Below are 25,326 nucleotides of genomic sequence, written 5' to 3'. Positions count from 1 at the left end.
GCAGAGGGAGCAAATGGCCCAATTGCCACAGAAACGTTCCCCAGGCTCAGGAAGCTTCAGTGTGTCTAAGTAGTCGGTCCCAGAGGCAGAGCTTGGAGCCTGTTGGCTGGGCTTCTTGGGACTCATAGGAATCCCATGGATGTCAGGACCCGGGGCCCAGTCATCCCCACACATTTGAGCTTGGCCAGGCACCCACCTCCCTGAGTGGGGTTCATGTGCCAATATCACAAGGTATCATTGCCTATCCAACCAGGTTCTGCAACTCAGGTAAAGAGTGGACAGAAGCCAACAGCACTTGGAACTGATAAGCTGACAAGTGGCTGAACTTGCCCTATGCTACTCAGAGGGTACCTGGGCCAGGGTGGGCAGGGCCTGGAGCAGGCTTGGAGACAGCACCCCAATCTTGTTCCTTATATCCCCTAGGCACATGGAACTTTCTCCTCCCAGGCATCTCCTTCACTCACCCCATCAGAGTATTTTCCCCATGCTGCTCTTATCCTTGGGCCATTTCCTCATACAGTGGCTCCTAAGTGTTTTCACTCCCAATAACCAGACACTGTGACAGGCTGCTATGTCAGAGCTGGGTGGCAGATGTATTTGGAAACACATGTGGCTCTGGCAAGACCCTTACCCAAGACTGATAAGAACAGAGGGATAAAACCTCCAGCCCCCGAGTAGGATAAGTGGGGTCTGACATCCCTCACCCCAGAGCTGCCTAAAGAACTGAGCCAGGGAGCCTAGGTATGCTTGACAGAAGCTCCTTCCCCCTGTGTCCCCATCTCTGCATCTTGCTGGGATTTCTGGGATTTCCCCATCAGACGCTACCCTAGTCCCCCCACCCCGCCGCCCTGCGGTCTATGGCCCCTTCAGGTATTGCTGAGCTGTTGGGTCACTCTCCGCCCATCTCCCCCCCCTCCCCCAGCACTTGCTCCTCTAAGGAAGCTGCCTTGGAAGGCTGTGGTTGAGAGTACCTCAGGAACCTGGGCTTGGTCCTCAGGGTCTGCAGAGGGGTCCTTTGGGACCCTGTCAAGTTTCTCAGTAACCCGGGGAAGAAAGATCTGGAAATGGAGGAAGAAATATGTGTCATTATCATCTAGTTGGACCATGACACACAGAATGGGAGTCAAGCAAGGCTGGCACAAAGCAGGACAGTGGTCTCTGTAGGTATTGGTCAAGAACACTGGGGCAGAGCGTGAGGCTACACCCTCCCCCATTACCACCTGGGGTTCTAGACCGAGTTGTGGGATACTTGTTACGTTTGTTCATGCTGCATTGTTCAGTATGTAAAGAGGTGTTGCATTTGCCTTAATTAAATAAAACTAACCTGGGCGCAGAGAGGCGGAGTTTGCAACTGAATGACAGGAAGTAGCAGGGAGGTGCTTAACATGGTTGTTTTAATTGGTGGTGGAGCGGGAAGGAGTGGTTTCAGGACGCCAGCAACGAGAGAAAGGTAGCCAGTTGCTGCTGTAACTCTCTGAGCTTTCTGGTTTTCAGCCTAGCCTTTGAAACTCCAGTTTTATTAGAATGAGAGAGATTTAGTCAGAACTACCTTTGGTGGCAGCATAAAGCCATTGTCTGGGGGAACAGAGCTCCCCCAGGCCATGCCGGGTGCCAGTAATTTGGAGCCGTGACGAAGGGGAAATGATAAAACAAAGCTGTGGACTCACCAAATTAAAATACACTTTCCAGTTAGCCTTCCATTTTAGATACCATCAGGCAGTTTCTTGCTATAGTGTGGACTTGAGGTCCCACGGGGGATGTGTACATATGAAAGTCACTACTTATTGATCTGAAATGCCATGGTGACTGGGTGGTAAGGATTTCATCACTACCCCTATCCAGGGGTGCTGTAGGTCATTTTTCCTTTTTCTACCCTAATACCCCAGGCATGGCTCTCTCTATTTGAAACTCATGACTGGGCTTGGGGGAGGATGCTTGGTTCTGATCACCACTTCAAGGGCAGGTCCAGTGGCGGGAGCCTTTCCTTCAGTTACTCTAGCCATGCCTACCTCCAACTGGCATTTAATCAAGTCCTCTGTCACCAGGTGAGGCTTGACCACCTAGGGGCTGGGACTCCACTTGGGGGTTTTTGTGTATGAATGGCTGAACTGGTACTGATGTGTAGGCCAGAGAACAACCTTGGCTGTCACTCCTCAGATGCTCTCCACCAGTATTCTTGTTTTATTGAGGTAGGGTCTCACTGCCCCATAGCTCACCAAGTAGACTTGGGTGGCTTGTCAACAAGTCCCAGGGGTCTTCCTGTCGATGTGTCCCCAGCCCTGGGATTACAAGTGTGCACCAGCATGTCATGCCTGACATACCCCCCCCCATGTATTTATAAATTCTGGGGATTGAACTCAGGCCGACATGCTTGTGTCAGGCACTTTGTGGATCTCCCGGCTTTCCCGCCTATAAGGAGCTCTTTTCAACTTCAAAGTAATAAAAAAGTAATAAAAAAGCTCCTGTGCGGGTCCAGCTCACCAACTGGCTATGGGAAACATGATTGGCAGCCTCGAGAAAATCAGGGCTTTTACTTCATGGGTTACCGGAAGGTCTTAGGCGGACCCTGTGGGCTACTGAGGAAGTCCTGCGTGGGGAGGGTGTGTTCCACACCTCTACCTAACTCACTGGGATGTTTGACTTTCTCCGAGGTTTTCCTGAGGGTTTCACTGTGAGCCCTGCTGCCCTCAGGGCTGCAATCCTGGACTCGATGTCTGAGACCTAGAAAAGAGGGGGGCAGACAGATGTCACTCAGCGACCCATCTCAGATCATAAAAGGTCAGAATCCCAACCATAGCCTGGTCCTGGGATCTTTTCTCTCTTCCTCCCTGGTCCTAAGAGTCTTGAAGGGTGTCTCTGGGTGCTGTGCACTTTCTGGAGGCACATCTGGAAGGCTGTGCACATCTGGAAGATTGGCTCCCACTCACTAGTAGGATGTTGTGTGTGTTGGGGTGGGAATGGTGGGGTGATGGGGGTGGCCGGGATCAGCTTGGACTAATCTGACCTGATCAAGCCTGACCTGGCCACTCCCTTCTGCCACCACCGGAGCCACCCTTTTCCTGTTCTCAGGTCTTTGGTGGCCCTCCCCACAGCAGCCAGAGGAAGCATCTAAATGCAGAAGCCAAGTTAGCTTCCTCCTCCTGCGGTTCTTCATATAGTGGGTTTAGGAATTGGACTCCGGGCCTCGCACATGCTGAGCATGGGTTGCACCACTGAACCACACCACCAGTCACTTCCCTCAGTTTACCTCTATGGTCCCCAGGGCTCTCCATCCACCATCCTCGTCAACCTCCCCATCACTGTGTTTGGGTCTTGGGGTTTCACAGCCGGTCCATGAGCTTAGTAAGCTTGACCTCACCCCAGCACCTTTGCGTGCTCTGCTCTCTCTGCCTGGACTCCAATCCCCTAGAGTAGCAGCGGCTCTCAACCTTCCTGATGCTGCAACCCTCTAATACAGTTCCTCATGCTGTGCTGACCCCCAACCATAACATTCATTGATACTTCATAACTGTAATTTTGCTACTGTTATGAATCATAAGGCAAATATCTGGTATGCAGGATATCTGATATGTGACCCCCAAGGGGTTGTGACCTGCAGGTTGAGAACCACTGTCCTTGATTCTCTTTAGGGTCCCCTACCAGCTTCTCTAAGCATCTCTTCCTGGGCACTCTGGGACAAACCTCCATATTGTCCGCATAACTATTTCATGATGTAATGATTTGATTTGTTTTCATTTTTTCTCATGTGTCTCTGACAAAGAATCTAAGTGCCACAGGGGCACTTGGGCTCAGATCTTCACAGCTGTCCCCTTTGTGATCTACTCATTTCAGTCACATTTTAGAAGGGGAACCCTTGAAGAAAAGGCTTGGGCCTGCCTCGCCCCTTGGATGAGAGTGGTCCTGACTCGCCCTTCCTTTCCTTGGGCACTGGCAACTATTTGCTGCGGAGGGTAAGGGCACTGGCTTTCCCATAGCCTGGGTGCAGACCTCTTTTCTTACTGGACTGCAGGAGGAGGACATTACAGTCCCCTGCTGTTCCTGGAATGCCTGTACATGCTGCCTTGGCTTGGACCCGTTCACTGTTGATGTATTTCTTCCCCCAAATCCCAGCTCTGCCATCACTGCTCAGCCCAGGAACGTCCTCTGCCAAGTCCCATTGTGAGCCCTGCTATCCTCACCTCAGCCTGTGTCTAGGCTCTGCTCATAGGATGGGAGATAGCGACCGATGTGCCTTTTCATAGCTGAAACAGTCACCTGCACTCCCCAGGTTGAACAGCAAGTGGAGGGGTGGGAAGAACCCCTAAACTTGCACCCTGCCCATTCCTGGCTGCCACAGAGGCTTCTGAAAGCCCTTAGGTGGGCTCTTGGGATCTCAGAGCTCTGGCTGGGTTCCATCACCAGGACATTGTCATCTCTGGGGAGATTCCGTCCAGGGGAGTGTGAGGTTACCTCGCTCTCAGACTGCTGAACTTCAGAGGCTGTCATGGCCACTCTGTCCTCCATCTCTGACAGTACCTCATCTGTGCTCTTTGTGGTCCGAGTAGGGTTCCCAGGCCCCTGAGGGCTCCTTCCCTGTGTCTCCATGTGCCCAGTGTCTGTGCACACCTAGGGACGAGAAGGGTGACATTGGTCATCCATGAAGCACAGCACTGCCTCCCTGTTGAGTCCCCATGGCTGATCTCCAACCTCTTCACCTGTGTGCGCTCATCAAGCCCCCCCCCCAAGCCTGTATCTAGTTAGCTGCCCTCCCTGAAAGGTTGGACGGCCACCTGGGGCTGTCCTTCTTGCCCTGCCCTTTGCCTGGGACTGTGAGACCTCACCTCTGGGGACACCGCATGGAGGGTGCCACCTGGCTTGGTCTCGTCTTCTGATGAGGTGCCAGGATCACTGATGTTGCTGGTGAGCTCCTCCAGCCTCCTCCTGAGAGCTTCCTCCTCTTTGTCTGCACTGGGGTGTGACTCCACAGCTGGTTCCTGATGGGGCCAGGTTGGGGCAAGGGCTCAGAGGCAGATTAGGGAGGTGAGCGAGCCTGAGAAGACTCCAGCACCCATTTCTATTCAAGACCCATCCTTTGCCCTGCTTCCTCACCCCCAAATGTCCACCTGGGTAAAATAGGCATATAAGATGTATCATCTCACCGTTTTAAGACTTACAGCTCAGATTTTCGTCATGCACCCAGCACCGCCCTCTCCCCATAGAACCTTCCCTGTAGCTATACTGAGACTCCATCCCCACTGAAAACTCACTCCCCATCCTTCCTCAGTCTATCTGTCTTCCTGAATCTGACCTTGCTGGGCTCCTCATCTGAACAGCATCAGACGGTCTGCTCTCTAGGGGCAGCTCATTTCCCTGAATTGCCACTGGGCAGCCTAAGTTCTCCAAGCTGACCCATGTTGTGGTACGAGGCAGAGCATCTTTTAAGGATGACCCATCAGAGCACAGGGTTTGAACAAAACACGGAGCTTTCTTTGGGGGAGGTCCTCATAAGTGGACGGCATCTCCTCCCTCTACCACTCCATACATCCACTGAGCCCACAAGACCTTCCATTTGTTCCCGGCTCTGGTCCTATGTCCATGGACCTGAACTACAGCCCTGGGCATTTGGCTGGGGCTCATGGGGCTGAGGACGAGGCTCTCTGGTTCACCACACTCTCGTTGTGAGACTGGGGTGTCTCACAACATGTTCTCTCAGCACTACCCAGATAGTCTGTGTTCCCATAGGGCTCCAGGGTCTGTCCTGGATTACCACAGCAACAAGGACCCTCATATTTTACAGGTTTGTGAGTCCAGGGGAGGTGGAGGTGTCACTCCATAGCATTACGTCACTTTTGCAACAGGAACTAACCCCCTCAGGCCAATATGAAGTTGCTGACAGAAGAAAGAGAAGGTGGCAGAGTGTCGTGACTCTGTGGCATCATCTTTCATAGACAAGTCTTGCGTTCAGATCAGAGGAGGCAGCCTCCACAGGTGCCCGTCTCTTTGTCTTAGATGAGATTTTTAAGGACCTAGAATATCTATTTGCTCCAGCTTGTAAAAAAAAAATCCAAGAAAGCCCATATGAGTGTCTCAAGCTGGCTTTGGACACCAGGCAATGGACATTTCTTTGCTGCCTGAAGCTACTCTCCAGCACGATGTACTTCAGCCACAGGTTCCGTAAGCGGCATCATGACTTCAAGTAAGTCGGATCATGAAGGCACTGGCAAGGAACTACCAAGAATCATGAGACCACAGCTAGCGGGAAGCGGAGCTTTTATCAGTGTCTGTCCTTGATGTAGGGATGGGGAAGAGCTGTGAGAGTCATGAGATTCTTCAGTGAGGTAGTGCAGGCTGGGGATGCCGGTCCAGCTTCAGCATCCATGGTGTCTACATCTGGATGAAGATTCATCTCACAGCAGTTTATGTGATACCTACCCATACTGTATCATCTTGTTATTGGCCACAGATGGCTTCATGTGGGTGGGCTATGTAGGGAACATCGTCTATCCATCTTTGGAATGCTGACACATTTCCCCTGAGTCAGGGCTGGGACTTTAACCTTCCATAATGGAAGGCTGCGGGCTGATCTGGCATAGCTCAGGGTGTTACCTGGGCTGAGGTGGGCAGTACCACATTCTCCAGGTGGACCAGCAGGTTCTCCACAGCTGACATGCGCTTGTTCAACTCCAGGATCTGTAGCAGGGGGAGAGGAGCAGTGTTCTGGTTATAGCAGAGGGCCTCACTGTATCCCAACAGCACAGGTGTCTTCCTTCTCTGAAGCCCCAGGTCCGGCTATGGCATGGCCCTGGAGGTTAAGTGTGAAACAAAGCCTTTCTGACAGCAGGGGCACCGGAACCCCAAAAGGAGGTGAATGGGGTGGGGTGAGCATGTAGGAGAGAGGAGAAACCCAACCAGACACCAAGGCAGTAGAAAGAGGCGACCGTGTCCATCACTGGGCAGCTCCTGCCACTGTCCTGGCTGGTCAGCACAGGAAGACGTGCATTAAGCTGGGCACGGTGACCAAAGCCATTAGGTAGCAAGAGCCCTGGGTCGCTTGTGACCCAGAGCACAGCTTCCTAATTCTTTGAGTCACCAGACTCTTGAGTCAGCTGTTCTATTAGCTCCCAGACACAGTCCGGAAAATCAATTCCTCTTTGCTTTGCTTCCTTGCAGGCAGCCTCTCCGTCCCGCATTATCTCATTTTCCGCTCGCCTGGCCTTAGGAGAGGGAAATGACACGTACAGGGGCGGGAAGCTGCCATTGTTGGTGGGTAATTACCACCAGCACCGGGGACTTGGAGTGGAGGAAGACCGCTCACTGGAAATGTCAAGGCAAGTGTCTGTGAGTCCTCTGCCTATGCATGCCCTCTGTGGGCAGCCATTGACTGCGGGTTCATATGGCCTGGCCCATTTGGTGTTTGTTGCGGTGACAATGATCGATATCCTCAGTAGGCTGTTCTGCACATGGCCTTTGTCTACTGGCCCAGGAGGCACAGGTGGGGACTTAGAAAGAGGAAAAGCCACTCAGTGTCAATACTGTCATTGTGGAGGCCACATGGAGTGAGTAAGAAAAGAAGCCACTAAGGATGATGGTACACTGGGGCTAAAGAGGAAGGCAGAGCCTGGGAGAGGCCAGCAGCCAGCAAAATGACAGATTGGGCAGTTGGCTCAGAGGACTCAGTGTGGCTTTTTGGCAAGGGTGGGGGCGTGTGGGAGGTGGGGGGGGGTGAGGGTTGGCTGCAGCTAGGCCCTATGGAAAAGTGGGGACCACCAGACCAGTAAGACACACAAGGAACACAGCCAACGCCACCTGTTTGTCTGTCTGGTGACTGGAGCCACCTGTACTTTGTAGACAAGCCCGAGGAACCATGGTTTCAAGGAGGGCTGGAGTCCCCTATTTTGCCTGTGTGCGGCAGGTACACTGTAACCCAGCCTTTGAGAGGCTGAGGCAGGAGAATGGCAAGACCAGCCTGAGCTACAAAGAGAGCCTGTCTCACAAATCCAAGGGCTGGGGCTGTGTGACTCAGCGTTAGATAGCTCACCTAGCACGCTTAGGGTCCTGGGTTCCATCTCCAGCCTGGGGTGGGATTCCTCCCAGCCTCTCATGCCAGAATTCCCTCCTCTATCCATTTCCTGTGTTCAGGAAATAAGACCTGTTCAGGCTCAGAACTTTGGGCACAGCCGTTTTGAAAAGCAAGTGTCACCATCCCCTGCAGAAGCAGCAGGCCGATTGTGTTCTAAGCCTCGCTTGAACATGGAAATCTGTCTCTTGTGGCTAAATCAACACAGATTATGTGGCTGTCTCTTGGAGACCCTGCTTTCAATCTTGGTGACGATGTGGTCAAAATTAATTGCTACTCTGTGTGGTCACAGAAGAGCCAGGTGGTAACTATATTTTTAATTTCTTCTTAGAGATGGACTCTGGATATGCAGCCTAGGCTGGCTTTGAACTTGAGATCCTTCTATGTCTGTCTCTCAAGTTATATGATTAGCTGCCGTGCATGCCAGTTTTCTTCCTTCCTTCCTTCCTTCCTTCCTCCCCCTCTCCTCCCCTTCCTCCCTCACTTTTTTTCTTTTAACATTTTGAGGAACTGGAATACTTAGTCAACTTAATGTTATACAAATCACTTCAATAAAGCATGCATATTGACAAAGCCCTATGATATAGGCAGTTTCATGCCCCAAAGTCCTGAAAGCTTCAATTTCTCAAAAATTTCACTTGGTGTGAAAGGCGGGGGGCGGGGGGATCCATCCAGAGAAGCACAGAGGCGGAATTCTCTCAAACTCCATTACCTGAGTGTCCGGCATAACCCGGGCCCTCCTCTTGGAATGCTGGGAGGCTGCCCTGGGATCCTTGAGACTGTCTTCATCGGAGGTATCCACATCAGCCAGGTACTGTGAGGGGAGCTGTTTGCTTTTGACACCATCTGTCCCTTTGGAGAAAGAAGGGTTTGAGTGGAACAGAGGGTCAAGAGCCCAGGGACACACGAGACCCTTGCCTGTGTCTGGTGCTCAGCAGGTCCCACCCTGCACTGTGAATCCTGCCCAGACACTGCCTGAGTAACACTGCAGCTCCTCGAACACAGCCCGGGAGACCCTGTGCCTAAGATGCCCCAAACCCAGACCATACTCTGACTCCTTGTGAGATCACAGTTGTCATTGCTAATTTGGTGATCATTTTTCAGCACATGTGACTGTCTCATTTAGTCCCTACAACTTCAGGGTGAGGTAGAAATCACTGCTTTTCCTAGCAAGGACAATGAGTGGCAGGAAAGCCTATGGCCCGGTGGCCTGCCATATCACCCTGTCCCTGATCTTAGGTACAGCCTGGCTGGGTTCCATTCTTGGAACCCCCCCAAACACAAGGGCCTTTGCTTGGCATTGCTGGGTCTTCTGGTCCTGGCTTGCCTCTTCCGCATGCTCCAGGATCATGTGTCATGTAAAGGAATATAAAGTTTTACCACTGGACAGCTTTTTTCATTCATAGTTTTGGGAACAAGTGGAACCCCACTTCTATCCCTAGGATCCCAATCGCTGCAAGGGACATGCAGTTATAGTCTCTAAGGACCAGCAACAGGGAGGCAGGAACAGATAGGTTTCCCTGCAGCTGCTGCACGTGTGGTGGTGGAAGGCAGCATGCTGCTGTGACCTCATTTACTCTAATTTAATTTGTGTCCGAACTGCTGAACCCGGCATCCTTGGGCACAGGAAGAGGCATCCGAGGGGATTCCACTTGGAAGGCTAAACTGTCTGATAAAATCTAATGGAACAGGTTTCCTTCTCTTGCTTGTTGTCCCCTGACGAGTAGCTACAGGTCCATCTGTAATCTTCAAGTATAGCTTTGGACTTGGTGGGACTGTAGCCATTATGACGACGTTGACATGTCCCTACCCTATACCAGTGGCTATGGACTGGAGATGGCTTAACTTCTTTCTTGATATTTCTAGATATAACAGGGAAGCACGGAGCCCAGGAAGGAAAGGGTCTATGAGGTTTACTGAAGGACATTACCCTGAAAGGACTAGCCAGTCTGTCTATGTAAACTAGGGGGAGGGGCTGGCTTCCTAGGGACTCTTACCCCCCAGGCTAGAGTACCTACCAGGCATAGCTGTGGTCCCTAGGGCCCGCTTGCAGGATGTTCTGGGTGGGTCCAGCTCAGTGTGAGCATCCTCTCCGGAGGGCAAGGGGCTATATGGCTGCTCTTCTGGACCAGAGTGACACCCCAAAGCTCCTGCATCAGTGTCCTCCAGGCCCTCGGGCTCCAGGGAGGTGGTATCCTCAGAGCAGGGTTCACCTGAGAGGGACTGAACACATGAGCATCAGCTTTGGCTGCTCCAACGGTGCTGACTGAACACTAGACAGCCATCTGCCCGGGCTGTGTTTGCTTTTCATCTCTGTTTTCAAACACTGTGCCAAGAGCATTTACCACCCTTCTGTTTCATGTTTGTGACATGAAACTGGGGAAGTGTGACAGTTCCCCAGGACACTGTGCCCAGGCATCATACAGGAGACAGAAGTATTTCTGAGTAGCCGGGGGCCCAGGCTCACTTTGGCTGAAGCCATGAAAACATTGCTGTGAAGATTTTACTTTTTTTCTTGGGAGAGAGGACATGGTTACTTTGTCTACTTTAGCAGTCCTTGATGGTCAGAGGGTCAAAGGGTGGAGATGAGGTTTCCTGAGCAGTCTGTCCCCAGGTTGAGGGGTCTTCATAGTGTCACTGTCCCCAAGGGATCTATGTATTGTGGGCTCCTGGAAGCCACCACCCCAGCATCTCCGTGGTTTGACCTTGGATGGTGGAGTGGCATGGGTTCTGGGGGAGGGGGAGTTGGAGGAGCAGAGCCTATGGCCCGATGTCCCTTAGGGGCTGGCTTCTGTGGCCCTGCTCTTTGCCTTCTCCTATTGGGAGGGTGAGAAGGCCCAACAGTACCTAGCTTAGACCAGCTCTGCCTTACCCCAAGAGCTGCTGGAAAGTTCACAACAAAAGTGCACCTGCCTGGCCTTGTGCTAACAACTGATTTTTTACTGCCCATCTGTGTGTCTCATGCAAACTCAACCGTGAAAGGCAGAAGTTATCAGCCTTCTTCCAAAATGAGCCGATAAAGTTGCCAAGAACTTTGAAGGTCCAAGGTCACATGGCTAATGAGCAGAGTGCAGTAACAGCAGGAGTTTTCACTCAGCCTAGTTTGAACAAGAGTGCATGATGTCTTGGCAAGACACAGGTACAGCTCAGTGCTAGGTCTCGTCTGGCTCCTTCGTGAATGCCATTGTTCATTCTGCTCTCCCAAGTCCTTATGTCCAGACCAAGCACCAATCCTCACATCCCAGGCCCCCAACTCACCCGCCTGGCCTTAGTTTTCACCTGCCAGACCTCTCCAAGTGTTTGCTCAGTGTCCTGAGATGCTGGCCTTGGGAGGATGGGAGTTTCTGAATCCCTTTCTTCCACATCCTGTCTCCAATCGTCTGTACCTGGCTATAGGATACTGTGTCCCCAAGTGTAACCCTAACTGAGGCCAAGCACTTGCCTGTAAGAGGAATCGGGGAGGGGTTGGGCAGATCCCAGAGTGCACTGACCTGCAGGCTGTATGTGGACTTTGGGACAGAGGACAGGCCCAGGGTGTGGCTGCAAGGCTGTGTAGACTGCTCTGAGTCTTCCTCAAAGTCCATGTCACTGAAGGAGAGCAGGCGCTTCTTCTTCTCGGGGTAAGATAAGGAAGACTGGTCAAAGCCCAGCCCCACACTCAGCCTCCAGCTAGAAGCTGACCCACAGTAGTCCTGAGGTCAAAGGGGGCACAGGAGCCCACAGTGTCTATTCCATCAGAGGTGACACTGTCCCCAGGGTCCTAGCTGTCCTGTAAGGGAAGTGAGTTCTTGGCCTGCCAGGTACTCCTAGGGTCGGGGCTACTGTAGCACTAAAAGGCACGCCACACAGAAGGCATCCTGGGACCCGAGGGTATGTAGCCCACTGACTATGGGGTGGAGGAAGGTGAGCACTCCAACTTTTAGATATATGGGCCCTTCAGTACGATTACCCTGATCCTTTCATGTATGTTTTATTGTAGAATGTTCTAGAAACTGGATAGGCTGTATGCTGTGAGATCAGCAAATGGTGAATCCTTGGAGCATTTCTCAGATCTGATTCTACAGCCCTGTCACCTTCAAAGGGTTCAAGGTCAAACTGCCACTCTCCAGCCCACTTCTCTGACTCACCTCTGTCATCCTATCCCCAAACCAAGGCACCGCCTGGCCTGTCTCCACCACCAAAAATAACTTAGGAAAAGATAAACAAGAAGAGAAGTGGCCACATATAAAGACAAGTCCCATGATCTGAAAGGTGCAAGACCTGCTCCCATGCAGGGCCCCTGAGCTATGAGGACACAGGCCTATCCTCCTGCACACTCTTGCAGCACCGGGGTGCCCCAGAGCTCCAGTCGGTCAGGCCAGGCCTGACAGAGGGATTTGTCTCTCTGTACCTTGAAATTTTGGAGCTCTGAAGTGAGCACTTGGGCTCCCATGCTTAGGAGGGAGGGGCTCAGGAGGAGGGAGGGGCTGAGGAAGGAGTCTCAGCCTAGGGATGAGGAGCCACTGAGGGGGCTGAGGGAATGGGGTGGGACTAGGGGAGAAAGGTGGGTGCCTGCTGTATGCAGTGGCTGGCAGTTGAGAGGCCTGAGAATGGGCTGGAAAGGTGTGGGGATCCGGGACAGAGAGTGGGTGCCTGGGAAGGACTTACTTTGCTGTTGAGAGGCTGGGCCTGGGCCTCTCCATCCAGGTCTCCATCCTCATCCGTCTGCTCACTGTCTCCACTCTCTTCCCCCAATCTTGGCTCAGATCCCCCTGCAATATACAGATGCATGGCTCCACCCTCGGAGGACCAGACTGGGAGACCACTTAACTCTCTCGTCCATCCTTCCACTCACTTGCCAACTACCCATCTGCAGTGTCCGAATGAGAATGGCCACCCTAAGCTCATATATTTGAGTACGTGGTCTCTAGTGGGCTGAACTGTTTGGGAAGGAGTAGGAGGTGTGGTCTTGGAGAACATGTGTCACTGGGGGTAGGTTTCAGAAGACTAGTGCCATTCCTAGTTACCCCCCTCTGCCTTGTGTGAGTGCTTAGCTATTGCTGTAGCTCCAAGCCTGCCTACCGGACTACTGTCATGATTTCCACTATGATGGTCATAGACTCCAACCTCCTGAAATTATGAGCCCCAAATAAACTCCTATATGATGATATCTTTCCACAGCAATAGAAAAGTAACTGACACCCTCCTCTCATCCTCCCATCCCTCCTCCCACCCTCCTCTCATCCCTCCTCCTATCCCTCCTCCCATCCTCCTCCCATCCCTCCTCCCATCTTCCCATCCCTCCCCCATCCTCCCATCCCTCCTCCCATCCTCCCATCTCTCCCTCCCTTCCTCTTTTCCTTCCATCCTTCCTCTTTCTTTCTTTCTTCTTTTTATATATTTATCTATCCATCCACCCAGCCAAGCACCTGTTCACCACTATATACCTGTCCATCTTTCTTTTCTTTCCTTCTATCTAACCTCTGATCCATCCATCCATGCATCCATGCATCCATCCATGCATCCATCCATCCATCCATCTATCCATCCATGCATCTGAAACCCTGCATGGGTTTCTTTGTCATTTCCACAGCAGGGCACTCAGGCCTCAGATGGCTCTGGTTCCTCGGTGTGTTCTAATGCACAGTGGCCTTGGTCAGTTTACATTCTGACCCCTCATCCTGTGTGTCACTGCTGCCTATGGACAACCACCTGGGCAAGTGCTGGAGGGACACCAGGGACCTGCTTCCTGCCTGTACCGCTGGGATCCTGGGTCATGAGCCTGGGGGCGCTCTCAGTTTGCTTTCTTTCCTTCCCTCTAGCCCATGCCTGCTCTGTCTGAGCCTGAGCCTGTAGGGAGCATGGTGGGCAGAGTCGCCTTTGCAGGGTGGCAGACTGGGAAGGGTCTGTGTCAGCAGAAGCAAGCATGTAGGCTGTGGAGGCACCAACTGACTTGCTGGGTGACATCAAAAGCTAAGCACTCCCCCCAAGCCTTCAGGGTCCTTCCAGATACGACTTCTGACTTCTCTCTACATTGAGGACACAGGCCCCAGCTACACTAGTCACCTGTCTCATCGGTCATGTCACACAAGTCCAAAGGGTTCCCATGTTCCTGCCACAGACCAGGGATGCCCTGCCTGTGTCACCTGACCAAAAGGGAGATAGCTGAGACCCCACTGTTGACAAGTAAATCCTGCTGCCTGCGGGAAAACCTGCTGGGAAAGAGCCTTTCTCAAGGAGATCTGAAATGACACCATGCCCAGGCTGGGTCAGCTCTCAGACATGTCGGCTCGGCAGCCAAAAGTACACAGTGTTCATGCAGAGAAGCTGGGTTCAGTTCCCAGCCACATTGGGTGGTCATGGTGGTGGGTCCACACGAATCTGTACTCTAGATTCACATGCTCCAGTGATTTCCGACATGCATGGACCTGAGCTCACATGTACCCCCCCCCCTCATACACACACACACACACACACACACACACACACACACACACACACACGATTAATTTTAATGCATATGAAAGAGAATAAAGTAGTCTAAGGCAGTGCCAGCTCCTTCCTTGCTTTGGGTCTTGCTGTGCTGTTTACAGGAGCCCAGCAGGGGAGAATAAAGCTTTGGGATCAAGGGGTGGGGGAAGAGGAAGTCTGAGACTGCTCTCAGCTGGGTTGATGGGACTCCTTGCAAGGAAGTGCCTGTTTTGTTGTTGTTGTTGTTGTTGGTGGTGGTGGTGGTGGTGGTGGTGTCCCACCACAGCGCCACCTACTGGCCATCACAGAGACAGTTTTGAGAATGGCTGGTTATCGAAGGCAGGAAGCTTTAATTCCCACAGCTCTCAAGAGGGCCAAGCTGAAACTCTGCTGACTTTTAAGTGACAGTCATAGCTCCCTGGCTACGAGTCCTCAATGTGGTGTAAAATTAAAAAAAAAAAACCCCACAAAAACAATGACTTCAAATATTGGGGATGTTTATAGCAAGCAACTCCCAGGGGGCTGGAAGTTGACAGAGGGCTCCAGAGGTCTGTGCCAACCAACCACACTTAATGGTTCTTCAAAATTAAAGCATGCCCAGAACATCTCCAGGCCAGTCCTCCCCTTACCTCCACCCTGAAGCCGCCCACAGAGAGACCGGATCACTTTGGCACTCCCGAAGCGTTTAAAACGGGCTCTTACATGCTGGTAGTACCACTCGAGCGAGCCAATCTTCACAACTCTGCAGGGAGATGAGTGCAAGCCTGAGGCAATGTCTTCCCCTCCAACCCCACCATAGTGACACACCAGGCTTAGGCACCATTAGGGATGCTCTGCCTCCAGGCTCACCTGGCCAAGTGGCAGGGGTCGCAGAGCCAGCCCTGTTCCTCTGGGTGGACATGGCTGCAGCTTTTGCAGACAAAGAGGCCACACTCTAGACACTGCCTTCTGCTGTTCACGAGCAGCCGGTAGGGCTGCAGGCAGCGGGCACAATGGGTCTCATTCAGATGGGCTGTGTCGGACAGCAGCTCCCTCTTCGAGCTCTCTTTCTGTATCTTGCCCTTCAGTCCCCTGGGGAAAATGTAGGAACAAGAAATACATTGGACGTTTTGTTACTACATGAGGTGTGTGAGTGCACACAGTGTGAAGACAGACAGACAGATACACACATGCACACACACACACACACACACACACAGCACTTCCATATGCAGAAGGCAATGGCTCAAACTGAGCCAAGGCACTCACAGGCATCTTGACCATCAGCAGAGAGCCAGTTTGCCCTCTTCCTGGAGGGGACAAAGAGGTCAGGCTTAATCACATACAATTTTGGTAGGCTAGAGTAGGAACCTATGATTTTCACAGAAATGGCACTGCCCTTAACCATTGTGGTGGCATTTACTATTGTACTCTGTGCCCTCTCTTGTGGGCCAGAGAATTCCGAGGCAAGGCCAGGGGACATTTCCTCAGCAAGTGGTTTTGGATGTCTTCCAGTAAGCACCAAGCTGAGGCCCAGGGTTGTTCCTGCAGAGCCTGACCTAGGTGCTTGGCTTGGAGTATTTCCAGACAGGAATCACCCTGCACCTGGAAGTCCCAGGAGAAACCTGTTCTTCGGGATCATCCAGTTTAAAGTACCACAGCTTCCTGGCAAGCTTGCCAAGGGGAGCCAGCTGGAACTGACTGGAAAATGGACCCCAGGTCCTAATAAATGAACCCCCTTTGTTCTGAGTTCACGGAATACCTGCCAAGCATAATGTTTTTAGTTTTAGATGGGGTAATGGTAATCCGTCCTGAGTGAGAAGAAAAATTCCAAAGACACTGGGTCAACTGTCTCCTGAGAACTTTCAAATTTTCAATTTCTGCGGGGACACTCCAGCATGCAGAGGGGTCCTGGGAAGTTACATCTGGCCTGAAGTGGCACTGGCTTACTTCCATGGTCAACAAGAAATAGAAGGATGTGTATAGGAGAGAGAGAGAGAGATGGAGACAGAGACAGAGAGAGACAGAGATAAAAGTCATATAATTTTAAATATTATATTGCTTTTTATACATTTTAAAATTAGACTACAAAGCATTTGGCTTCGTCATGGCATCTTCACACATGTGTCATACTTTGACTATACTTTGTTCTGAACTGTCTCCCTCCCCACTATGCCCCCCACCAAACTGGTTCCTTTTCTTCTCTTAGTCCCTGCTTAAGCTTTCCTTTTACATGGAATCCGTTACCCTCCCTATTCCCACCTCATTTCTCCCACAGGGCGGGTATAGTGGTACACACCTTTAATTCCGCTTGGGAGACAGAGGCAGGCAGATCTTTGTGAGTTCGAGACCAACCTGGTTTACATAGATATCCAGGGCTACACAGAGAGACCCTGTCTCAAAAACAAACAAGCAAGCAAACAAACAAACAAAAAACCCAAAAAACCCAAACCAAACAAAAAACACATAAACAAACAAAGGTTTATTTATCCTACCCCCCCTTTATGATCCTCTTTCTAGTTTTGTGACCTATAAACACACAGGCGTAAACACAAATAGATGCATAAAAATATAAACACTTGTCTTTCGGGGGCTGGCTTATTTCATGTAGCATAAAGGTTCATGGTTGCGCCCCTATTTCTACAAATGACATGATCACAATTTTCCACATGGCCGTGTAAAATTCCACTGTATACACATACCACGATGTCTTCATTGGTCCATCTGTTGATGGACGTCTAGACTGGTTCCGTTTCCTGGGTTTCAGATACTTAAGCAGTGTTTCCGTGGAGTGTGAGCCCAGGCCTGGCATAGCCGAGTTCTATTTTCAAGAACCTCCATATTGACGTCCATTGTGGCTGGAACTGGTCTATATTTATGACAGCAGTGAATGAGTGCTTGTTTCCACATCCTTGCCAGCGCTTGTTGTCAGTCCTTTTTTTCTCGGTGGTAGCCATTGTGACTGGGCTGGGACCACAAAGCGGGTTTTCATTTGCATTGCCCTGGTGCCCAAGGATGCTGACCACTCTTTTCAAGTATATATTGTATTTGCAGTTCTTCTGAGAGCTCTCTATTAAGGCCATTAGTCCACTTACTGAGTCCTGATCTTTTTGTATTTAATTTTCGTAGTTCTTGTGATGTGTTTTTGTAAACATCCTATTCTATTTTTAGCTGTGCTGTTACTCCCTTCTTGTACCTAGTGTATCAGCTCAACTGTATCTTGGGTATGGATATATGGGAAGTGTCACAATGTCTACAGGCATGGCACCATTTCAGACATTAGAATGCATCATTTCTGAACGAGAGTGACTAGCACATTGTGCTGGCTAGTTTTATGTCAACTTGACACATACTTGAGTTATCTGAGAGGAGGGAACCTTAATTGAGGAAATGCCTTCATAAGATCTGGCTGTAGGACATTTTCTTAAGTAGTGATTGATGGAGGAGGGCCCAGCCCATTGTGGGTTTTACTACCTCTGGACTGGTGGTCTCGGCTTCTACTAAAAAGCAGGCTGAGCAAGCCCTGGGGAGCAAGCCAGTAAGCACTACCCCTCCATGGTTTCTGTGTCAGCTCCTGCCTACAGGATTCTGCCCCACTTGAGTTCCTGTCCTGACTTCCTTGAATAGTGCTGTAGAAGTATAAGCTGAATAAACCCTGTCTTCTCCAAGTTTCTTTGGTCATGGTTCCATCACAGTAATAGCAACCCTAACTAAGACAAGTTGGTACCAGGAATGGGGTATTGGTTGACAGATCTGACCATGTTGGGGGAGGGTTGTGGAAGGGCATTGGGACTTTGGGCTAGAAAAGCCATTGAGTCTTGAGAGCTCTGTAGGAGCTTGGGAGATAAGAATATTGAGAGAAATGCAGAAGATGGAGGCCTGGCTTATGAAGTTTGAGGGGGAAGTTTAAAGACTACTGAGGGGCCATTAGTTGTTTTGAACTAAGACTACATAGTTCTGGTTAGTTGGGGGTCAAGAATCAGCTGTGATTAACAAGATACCAGAACTACTAAAGTGAAACTTTTGCTTTGCTGGGATACTTGATGCTGGTCAGCTAGAGCTGGTAAGTTAGCATTGGTTTAAGACGAGGCCAGCATCGTTGAGGTGGGATCTGGAAGTACTTCCTGAGACTCCACACACAGAAGCTGTTTTCAGGGGCAGCCAAGGATTTACCTTGCATTGGCAGCTGGGCTTAGCCGTGGAAGAGTTGCCCAGCTGGTGCTGGGTTGGAAGGCATGAAGGTGTCATGGAGAGCTGCTGAGGCTTGGCACTGTGAGAGGCCAGGGGAAGCCGCTGATGAAGGCACAGCCTCAGTAACAGTTGAAGGCCATGCATTGAAGGAGTCATGCAGAGAAATTGAGGCTTGGGACCATGAAGAGCGCCCAGAGGAGGCTATGGATGAAAATGCAGCCCAGTTGTAGCGGAGTCCCCAGAGTTTTGGAAATGCCAGTACCGAGGGACGAATACCAATAGCAGCAGCCGCGGAGCCAGCCAGAGCCTGGAAGACTAGCTGTGTGTGCTGCAGAGGGCAGAGCTGGAGAAGTGACCCAAGCCCCATGGAGGAGCCCAGGAGATGGTGAATGAATCCCAGACAACTCTTTGGAGTTAGTTTCACTTTGTTCATATTGTGACTATGTCCTGGTTCTTCCTTCTGGAAGTAAGGAAGGAGTTTTGATTTTATAGGAGCCCATGGTTGAGAGACGTTAAAGAGACTGGGTCTTGGAAGAGACTGGCTACTTCAAAGAGACTGATCTCTTTAAGTGTTTGAATTTTTAAAGACGTTTAAAAGTTGGAGCATTTATATTGTGATGTTCACATTAGTGTGCGATCTTGGGGAAGAACGAGAAAGGAACGGTTATGGCTTAACAGTGATGAGTTTGTCAAGTTGACAAGGAGTGAAATTATGCTGGCTAATTCTGTGTCAAATTAACACAAGCTAGAGTCATCTGAAAGGAGGAAACTGTGACTTAGTTTTCTTCTGTTGAATGGACATGGTACCGTTTGAAGGTCTGAACAACTCAGGGAAGCCATGGTTTTCAAAAGCTCAGTTTCAAAAATCACACACAGCCAGAAGATTCTCTCCAGGGGAAAGACAGACTGGAAGTCAGAATGAAAAGCTCATCAATAAGGGTTGACAGCCCACATCAGAATCAACCTACAAGAAACTACAAGGGGTGACCAAAATTAAGGTCCAGAATTATCCAAAACAAAAACAAACAAGTAAACAAAACAAGAAGAACAAAAAAAAAAAAAAAAAAAAAAAAAGTCAACTCCTCCAACTGGATGCAGGGATACACACCAGTAACCCCAGCTTCCCGTGGCTGGAGACAGTCCTAGGTTACATAGCTCCTTCGGTTGACTTTTTAATGAGCTGGCACTGTTAGCTCATTATCTCAGGAATTCCTGTGTATTTGCAGAGATCAAAACTCCACACTACCACCTATTTGCCTTTGGGAAGGTTAACAGGTCTAATATTTGATCAGTGGGCTGCGTCCTTTGGGCAGGATGTGCCATTTAAGCATACTTCAGTTCCTCCCTTCCTAAGGACATGAGTCACCAAGGCTGGCAATGCACCAGCTCACTGGTCTTGCTGGGTTTTGGGATCATCCAGTGATTTCCACCACAGCTTCAGCTGAGCATTGGACCCTTATATACTGAGGGAGAGATGTTGAGGATCTTAAATATTCAGGGCATGAGGCAAGACCGGGGTGCAGGCTCTCAATCCCCACTGAGGTTGCCTTCTTTGTACACAGTACCAGGCCACTGAAGTCCAGGATGGATGGGGGTGTCCCAGGAGGGACGGGCTTAACTGGGTGTTACATCCAAGGTTTGCTTTGGCAATGCTGTGTTTGTATAGCATAAAAATAATAACATGTGATTATAAAAAGCTTTAAAACTTTTTAAAGCCCCAGGTGACACATGTGGAATGCATGGAAGATAAGAAACTAAGAGACACTTCTAAGGAATTCTCTCTCAACTCAGGAAAACAGAACAACGAACTGTGATCCAAAGGCTAGAGGGATGTTAACTAGGAAACTTCAGCTTGTGGAAGAAAGACCACAGAATTAAACAGCCAGCTCCTTCTACGACAAGCTTCAAAAGAGAGAGAGAGAGAGAGAGAGAGAGAGAGAGAGAGAGAGAGAGAGAGAGAGAGGTGTATGTGTGTATAGCTTATAGACTAAACATGACTGAAAAGATAGAAAACTGAGCTGGACTCCAAATGAAAATTTCCTGCACCCTGATAAGTCTCTCCACCGAAACAGCAATTCAAATCAGACAAAATCAAACCGAATTAGAAAAGCCACATTTAATGGATACAATGCTCCTGGATGCACTTCCAGCACCCCAGAGAGGAAATGGGAAAAAGAGATGGGAAAAACCATGAGTCTGTTTTCTGGGGGCAGTTTAAATACCCTGTGAGAGTGGCCTTGAGCACCTCTGGAGGAGGGGGTCATCATTTGGGGGCCTTTCTGAGATGCAGCATGGGTTTAGAGAGAGAGAGGGGAGGGAGTTTGGGTGGAACCTCCATCATAACATTCCAGACTCTCTGGGTATATGGATGCCAGGGGCTGGGGTGAAGCTTTCTCAGTGACAGTATCATTCTCCTATAAAGCCAGCACTGAGGAGGATGAGGCAAGAGGATCCTGAGCTGTATAGAGAGACCCCCTTCAGAGATAGGAGAAGAGAGAGGAGTCAGGAGAGGAAGAGGAGGAATGGAGGGAGAGAGGAGGCACGGAAGAGGAGATGGAGGAGGAAGGAGAAAACTCGCCACCAAATGCAAAGTTTGGACCTTATTTGAAGGTAGATGGAGAAGCCTGAACAGGTTGGACACTGATACTGTGAATAACTTTAAATGACACTTCTAGCTGGAGTAAGGATTATGTGGGCAAAATCATTGAGGATAATAATATAAAACTGCACAGCTAATTGTCCCCTCCTGACACTCCCAAGGGCATTCTTCACACATGGGGACCTGCTTCCTTCTTAGCCTTCCCTCTCTGCAAATTAGGACAACAGCAGCCACAGGATCACTAGGGATGGAGTGGGGTCACACAGATGGAGCTCAAGTGTCATAGTGCAACTCTCCTGGCTGCAGAGCCCACTAGTAACCATGTCAGACCCTGGTGACATATGGCAAGCTTGTGCAGTAAGGACACAAGAGGCTGACAAGCAAGTCACCCATCTCCTGTCACATGAGGCTGTGGGACGTCACACTGGGCAGGAATGAGGTCCATGAGCCACAGTGAGAAGGCAGCTGCATCGTTAAGCCCAATGGAATGTTCTTTAGAGAATAAGAGTGTGACATGATTTGTACCTTCGTTTTAAGCCATGACACTGGGGTCTGAGGGGGGGGATGGATACGAGGGCAGTGGCAGTAGGAGGAATGAGCAGGAATCGCCCTCAGTTTGTGTAGAGTTGGTGAGGCCTGACTTGGGGCTAGCATCGAAGGCGGTAAACTGAAGTTACCCTGGGGACATATTCTCATGGGCTTGTGGATACATGAATGGGAAAGGAGAGGAACACGCATGACTTCTGGCAGCTTGACTTGAGCTACCGAGAAGGTAATGAGGTCTTGGGGGGAGACGAATTATGAGTTGTCGGCTGGATGTACAATCTGAGGACTGGACAGGTTCATCGAATCAACAGTTTAGAAGGGTCTTGGCTTGCTGTCCAGGCCTAGCAAGAAATCTGTCATGAAGCTCATTGTTAAATTTACCATTTTGGGGACTGGAATGCTGGCAGCCACCACATGCGCTCATGGCTTGGGGACACTTGAAGAGTGGCTAGTGAGACCAAGGACTTACAATCTTTCATTTAGCTTCAGTGAATTCAAATAGCCACATGTGGGTGGTGGCTTTTGTAACCTGCCTTTGGGAGGTCAATATGGTGACTTCATCAGGCCTGTACTTTTCTTTCTTCATCAGTGGAAGGCATCAGGGTGAGGTTTACAAACACACTCTGGTATGCAGACGTTTAAATAGCGCAGGATGAATTTGTTCTTTGAGCGGTTGACAGATGGTTCACAAAAGTTCCTGACGCCAGTCAGTGAGGGAGACGTGGTGGGTATTTTATGCCATGAACAAGCAGGGAAGAACAATCAATACTCATGGGTCCCTCTACCCTCAAGGGTGACCTATGCTCACACCCAAGCCTGACCAGTGGTGAGTATTGTGGGATATCACAGTACACAGCCCAGGTATGCTGTCCCTGCAAGAAGGGGTTCCAGGCCACAGCGGCTGGAAGAACTGGGACAAAAGGAATGGGACTCTTATTTTAGTCAGCTCACTTTGCTGAACCAATTTTGCCACCGAGAACCTGGTTTTGGTTTTGTGCCCGTTTCAATATTGCCTTTTCAGAGTCAGCCCTGCCCAGTGTGAGCAGAGCCTAATGGTCCTGTTGTGACCTCACCGTGCTCCTCCCAACTTGCCCCAGGACCTATGCCCTGTACCCTGCTACTTCCTGGGGTCAGGCTGGACTTACAAAGAGGCTAGTCACAGGGAAAAAGCAGGGCTACCCTTTAGCCATAGACTTCCCAAGGCAGCGAACACAGGACCGGAACAGCAACCTCAAGAGCCACAAGAAGCCCCTTTGTCAGCCCCCTGCCGCATGACTGTCTCCCAGGTCTGTTGCCAGCTGTCGTATTATCTGTGTTTGCGCAGTGAAAGCCGATGTACCATTCGGGTCTCAGGGATTTTGCAGCTGACTTTCTGTCACTGCCCCTTTGCAGATGTCACCCCAGTCCTCTGTGATGTGAGCATTGTGCACACCCTCTCCCCACCTGATAGGCATTTGGGACTTTACACATACCCGTTTCCTAGTCCCATAGCTGCTGTGAGACACAACATCCTCAGCCAGCCACATCTACCCCTGCTGGCTCACCCTGTGCAAATGGCAGGGCCCCTGACTGTGGCTAGCCCACCAGCTGGGGAGGTCCTTGCAAGATGCTTCCTATCCAACGACAACTTAGAAGTACTTAAAAGCACTTAGAGGTAACCGTTTTCTTCACAAAGGAGCAAGGAATAAGGAAAGCCAGATGTTAGAAGGAAGTGGTCCAGAGGCATGCAAAAACACCTGGAATTTCACTGAACTTGGATGGAGGTCGAACCTGACTTCTTCCAAGTCCCTGGGAGGATGGCATTTGCCTGGCACCCCTGTACTTTGTCCCTTTGTATGTCACCGCGAATGAAGGTCTAAGATGATCAACACACCCGGCCACAGCCAGTTCTGCTCTGGAGATGGGTGGGAAGAGAGCTAGTGGCAAATTTGGATGTCAGTTGCCTGGAAAGTGGGTCCAGACTGCTGTGTGCATTAGGTCTGTGCTAGAGGGCAGTTTTGCCCCAGGCCAAGCAGGGGTGGTGGTGATAGAACTGGTTCAAGATGGGGCCGATTCAGGGTGGAGACTGGGGGTGAGCGGCAGAGCAAGGCAGGAAGGAGAGAGGAGCTGACTGGGAGAGATGGCCCTGATTGCCCCTTCCCATAATACTAGAACTTTTTACTGCGTGGTGGCCTTGAACTGGGCTTGTCTTTGGTGATTTGTCCTGGACTCTGCTATGTTTTGGTACCCAAAGGCTCCTCCTTGCCTGACAGCCTCTTCTCTGGGCTTTCTCTGAGTTCCCGCCCCAGGAACCTCCTACAATAGTCTTTCCTCTCTGCTGTCAGATGAGCCATGGCCCCCAATCCTAAGACCTCTACAGGCCAACCCCTAGAGCCCGTGTGGTTTTCTCCTACCCCTTGCATTTTTCAGGCTTGCCCTTAATTGCCTTCCTTTGCTTCTGTTCAGTCCTCCCAACTCCTCAGTAAGCTGAACACGAAAGACAGGGAAGGGACAGTTCAGGCAGAGGCAGAAGCGAGGCAGAGAGAAGTGTAGGCAATGAGGTAAATTTTGGCTCAGGTGCAGGGGGGGGGCGGAGAATGAGTTACACAAGCTGGGGTCACCAGGAAGAACGGTGCCCTTCACATCACTGAACAGGGTGGAAGCCAGCCTCTGCCCAAATCTCAGTGTCCAAGTGATTCAGGGCCATGCCACACTCCCCACGTAGCACCAGTAGCTCCTTTTTTCCCTTCTAGGTGGGGCCCCGGGACCATGTGACTCATGAGACTGCACCCAGATTGGAGTCAAGTTCAAATGAGCTCTTCAGAGAATAGAGAGCCTCACTTCCATGATGGGGAACTCCAAGCTTGAAAAAGGAGCCAGTTCCCAGATCAGGACTTCCTGTCCATTCTGCTCACCCTGTAGCTCTGGCCATGACCACACCCAGGGCACCTGACATGGCAGCCGCTAGGGACATCAGAGGACCTGGTCTCTAGGGCGCAGGCAGACACTTACTCGAGTCTTTCTTCTTCTCTCCTCCTTAGGTCAAAGTCCCGCTGAACCACTGCCCACACGTGCTTGGCCTCCTCATCTGTGAGCTTGGAAAGGTCCAGCTTTTTCCCCATCTCTGTGCCTTATCCAGGTCAGACCTGCAAAGTCACAGGATCACAACCAGTCAGCTCCAGGAGGTCCCAGGGACACTGAATAAGTCACAGAGTACAAGGCAGATCATAAAAACACCCATGGATCCCGCAGGATGTCTGTTCACGGGGCCAGTTTTTTTTTTTCCCCAAATGGATGAATACCTGTTTCGGAACTATGGCTATTTAATCAAGTGTTCACAGTTAAATGACTGGAAGTAAGCAGACGTGAAAGGGAATTGGTTTTTGCCCCTGTGGCATAGATATTTGCCCTCACTGTTCCTACTGTGAGATGGGTGCCATGGTTCCCCATCATATTTCCTCAGAAAAGAGGAGAGCATAACAAAGTCTATCCCAGCTCTGGGTCCCTGGGGTCACTGCCCATGACC

At 50.6% G+C, this 25,326-nt stretch overlaps 1 protein-coding gene across 1 annotated transcript in view; it reads right to left on the bottom strand.

The window, feature by feature from the left end:
* Mlph (melanophilin) overlaps window positions 1-25,041 on the bottom strand; it is a 31,010-nt gene extending 5,969 nt beyond the window's left edge. Inside the window, exons 1-12 of the mRNA XM_051190776.1 lie at window positions 24,813-25,041; window positions 15,356-15,577; window positions 15,136-15,248; window positions 12,704-12,807; window positions 11,548-11,670; window positions 10,075-10,279; window positions 8,769-8,908; window positions 6,586-6,669; window positions 4,821-4,973; window positions 4,450-4,605; window positions 2,629-2,721; window positions 972-1,058 (exon numbers count right to left, since the gene is read on the bottom strand). Of these exons, the coding sequence (XP_051046733.1) occupies window positions 972-1,058; window positions 2,629-2,721; window positions 4,450-4,605; window positions 4,821-4,973; window positions 6,586-6,669; window positions 8,769-8,908; window positions 10,075-10,279; window positions 11,548-11,670; window positions 12,704-12,807; window positions 15,136-15,248; window positions 15,356-15,577; window positions 24,813-24,922 (1,590 nt within the window). The 5' untranslated portion in view covers window positions 24,923-25,041. The remainder of the gene's footprint in view (window positions 1-971; window positions 1,059-2,628; window positions 2,722-4,449; window positions 4,606-4,820; window positions 4,974-6,585; window positions 6,670-8,768; window positions 8,909-10,074; window positions 10,280-11,547; window positions 11,671-12,703; window positions 12,808-15,135; window positions 15,249-15,355; window positions 15,578-24,812) is intronic.
* Window positions 25,042-25,326: the final 285 nt, after the last annotated feature.

The sequence above is a fragment of the Phodopus roborovskii genome, unplaced genomic scaffold (genome assembly GCF_943737965.1).
Source record: "Phodopus roborovskii unplaced genomic scaffold, PHOROB, whole genome shotgun sequence".
Classification (NCBI taxonomy): Eukaryota; Metazoa; Chordata; class Mammalia; order Rodentia; family Cricetidae; genus Phodopus; species Phodopus roborovskii.
The sequence above is the reverse complement of the archived record's forward strand: the minus strand, read 5'-3'. Positions and strand labels throughout refer to the sequence as shown.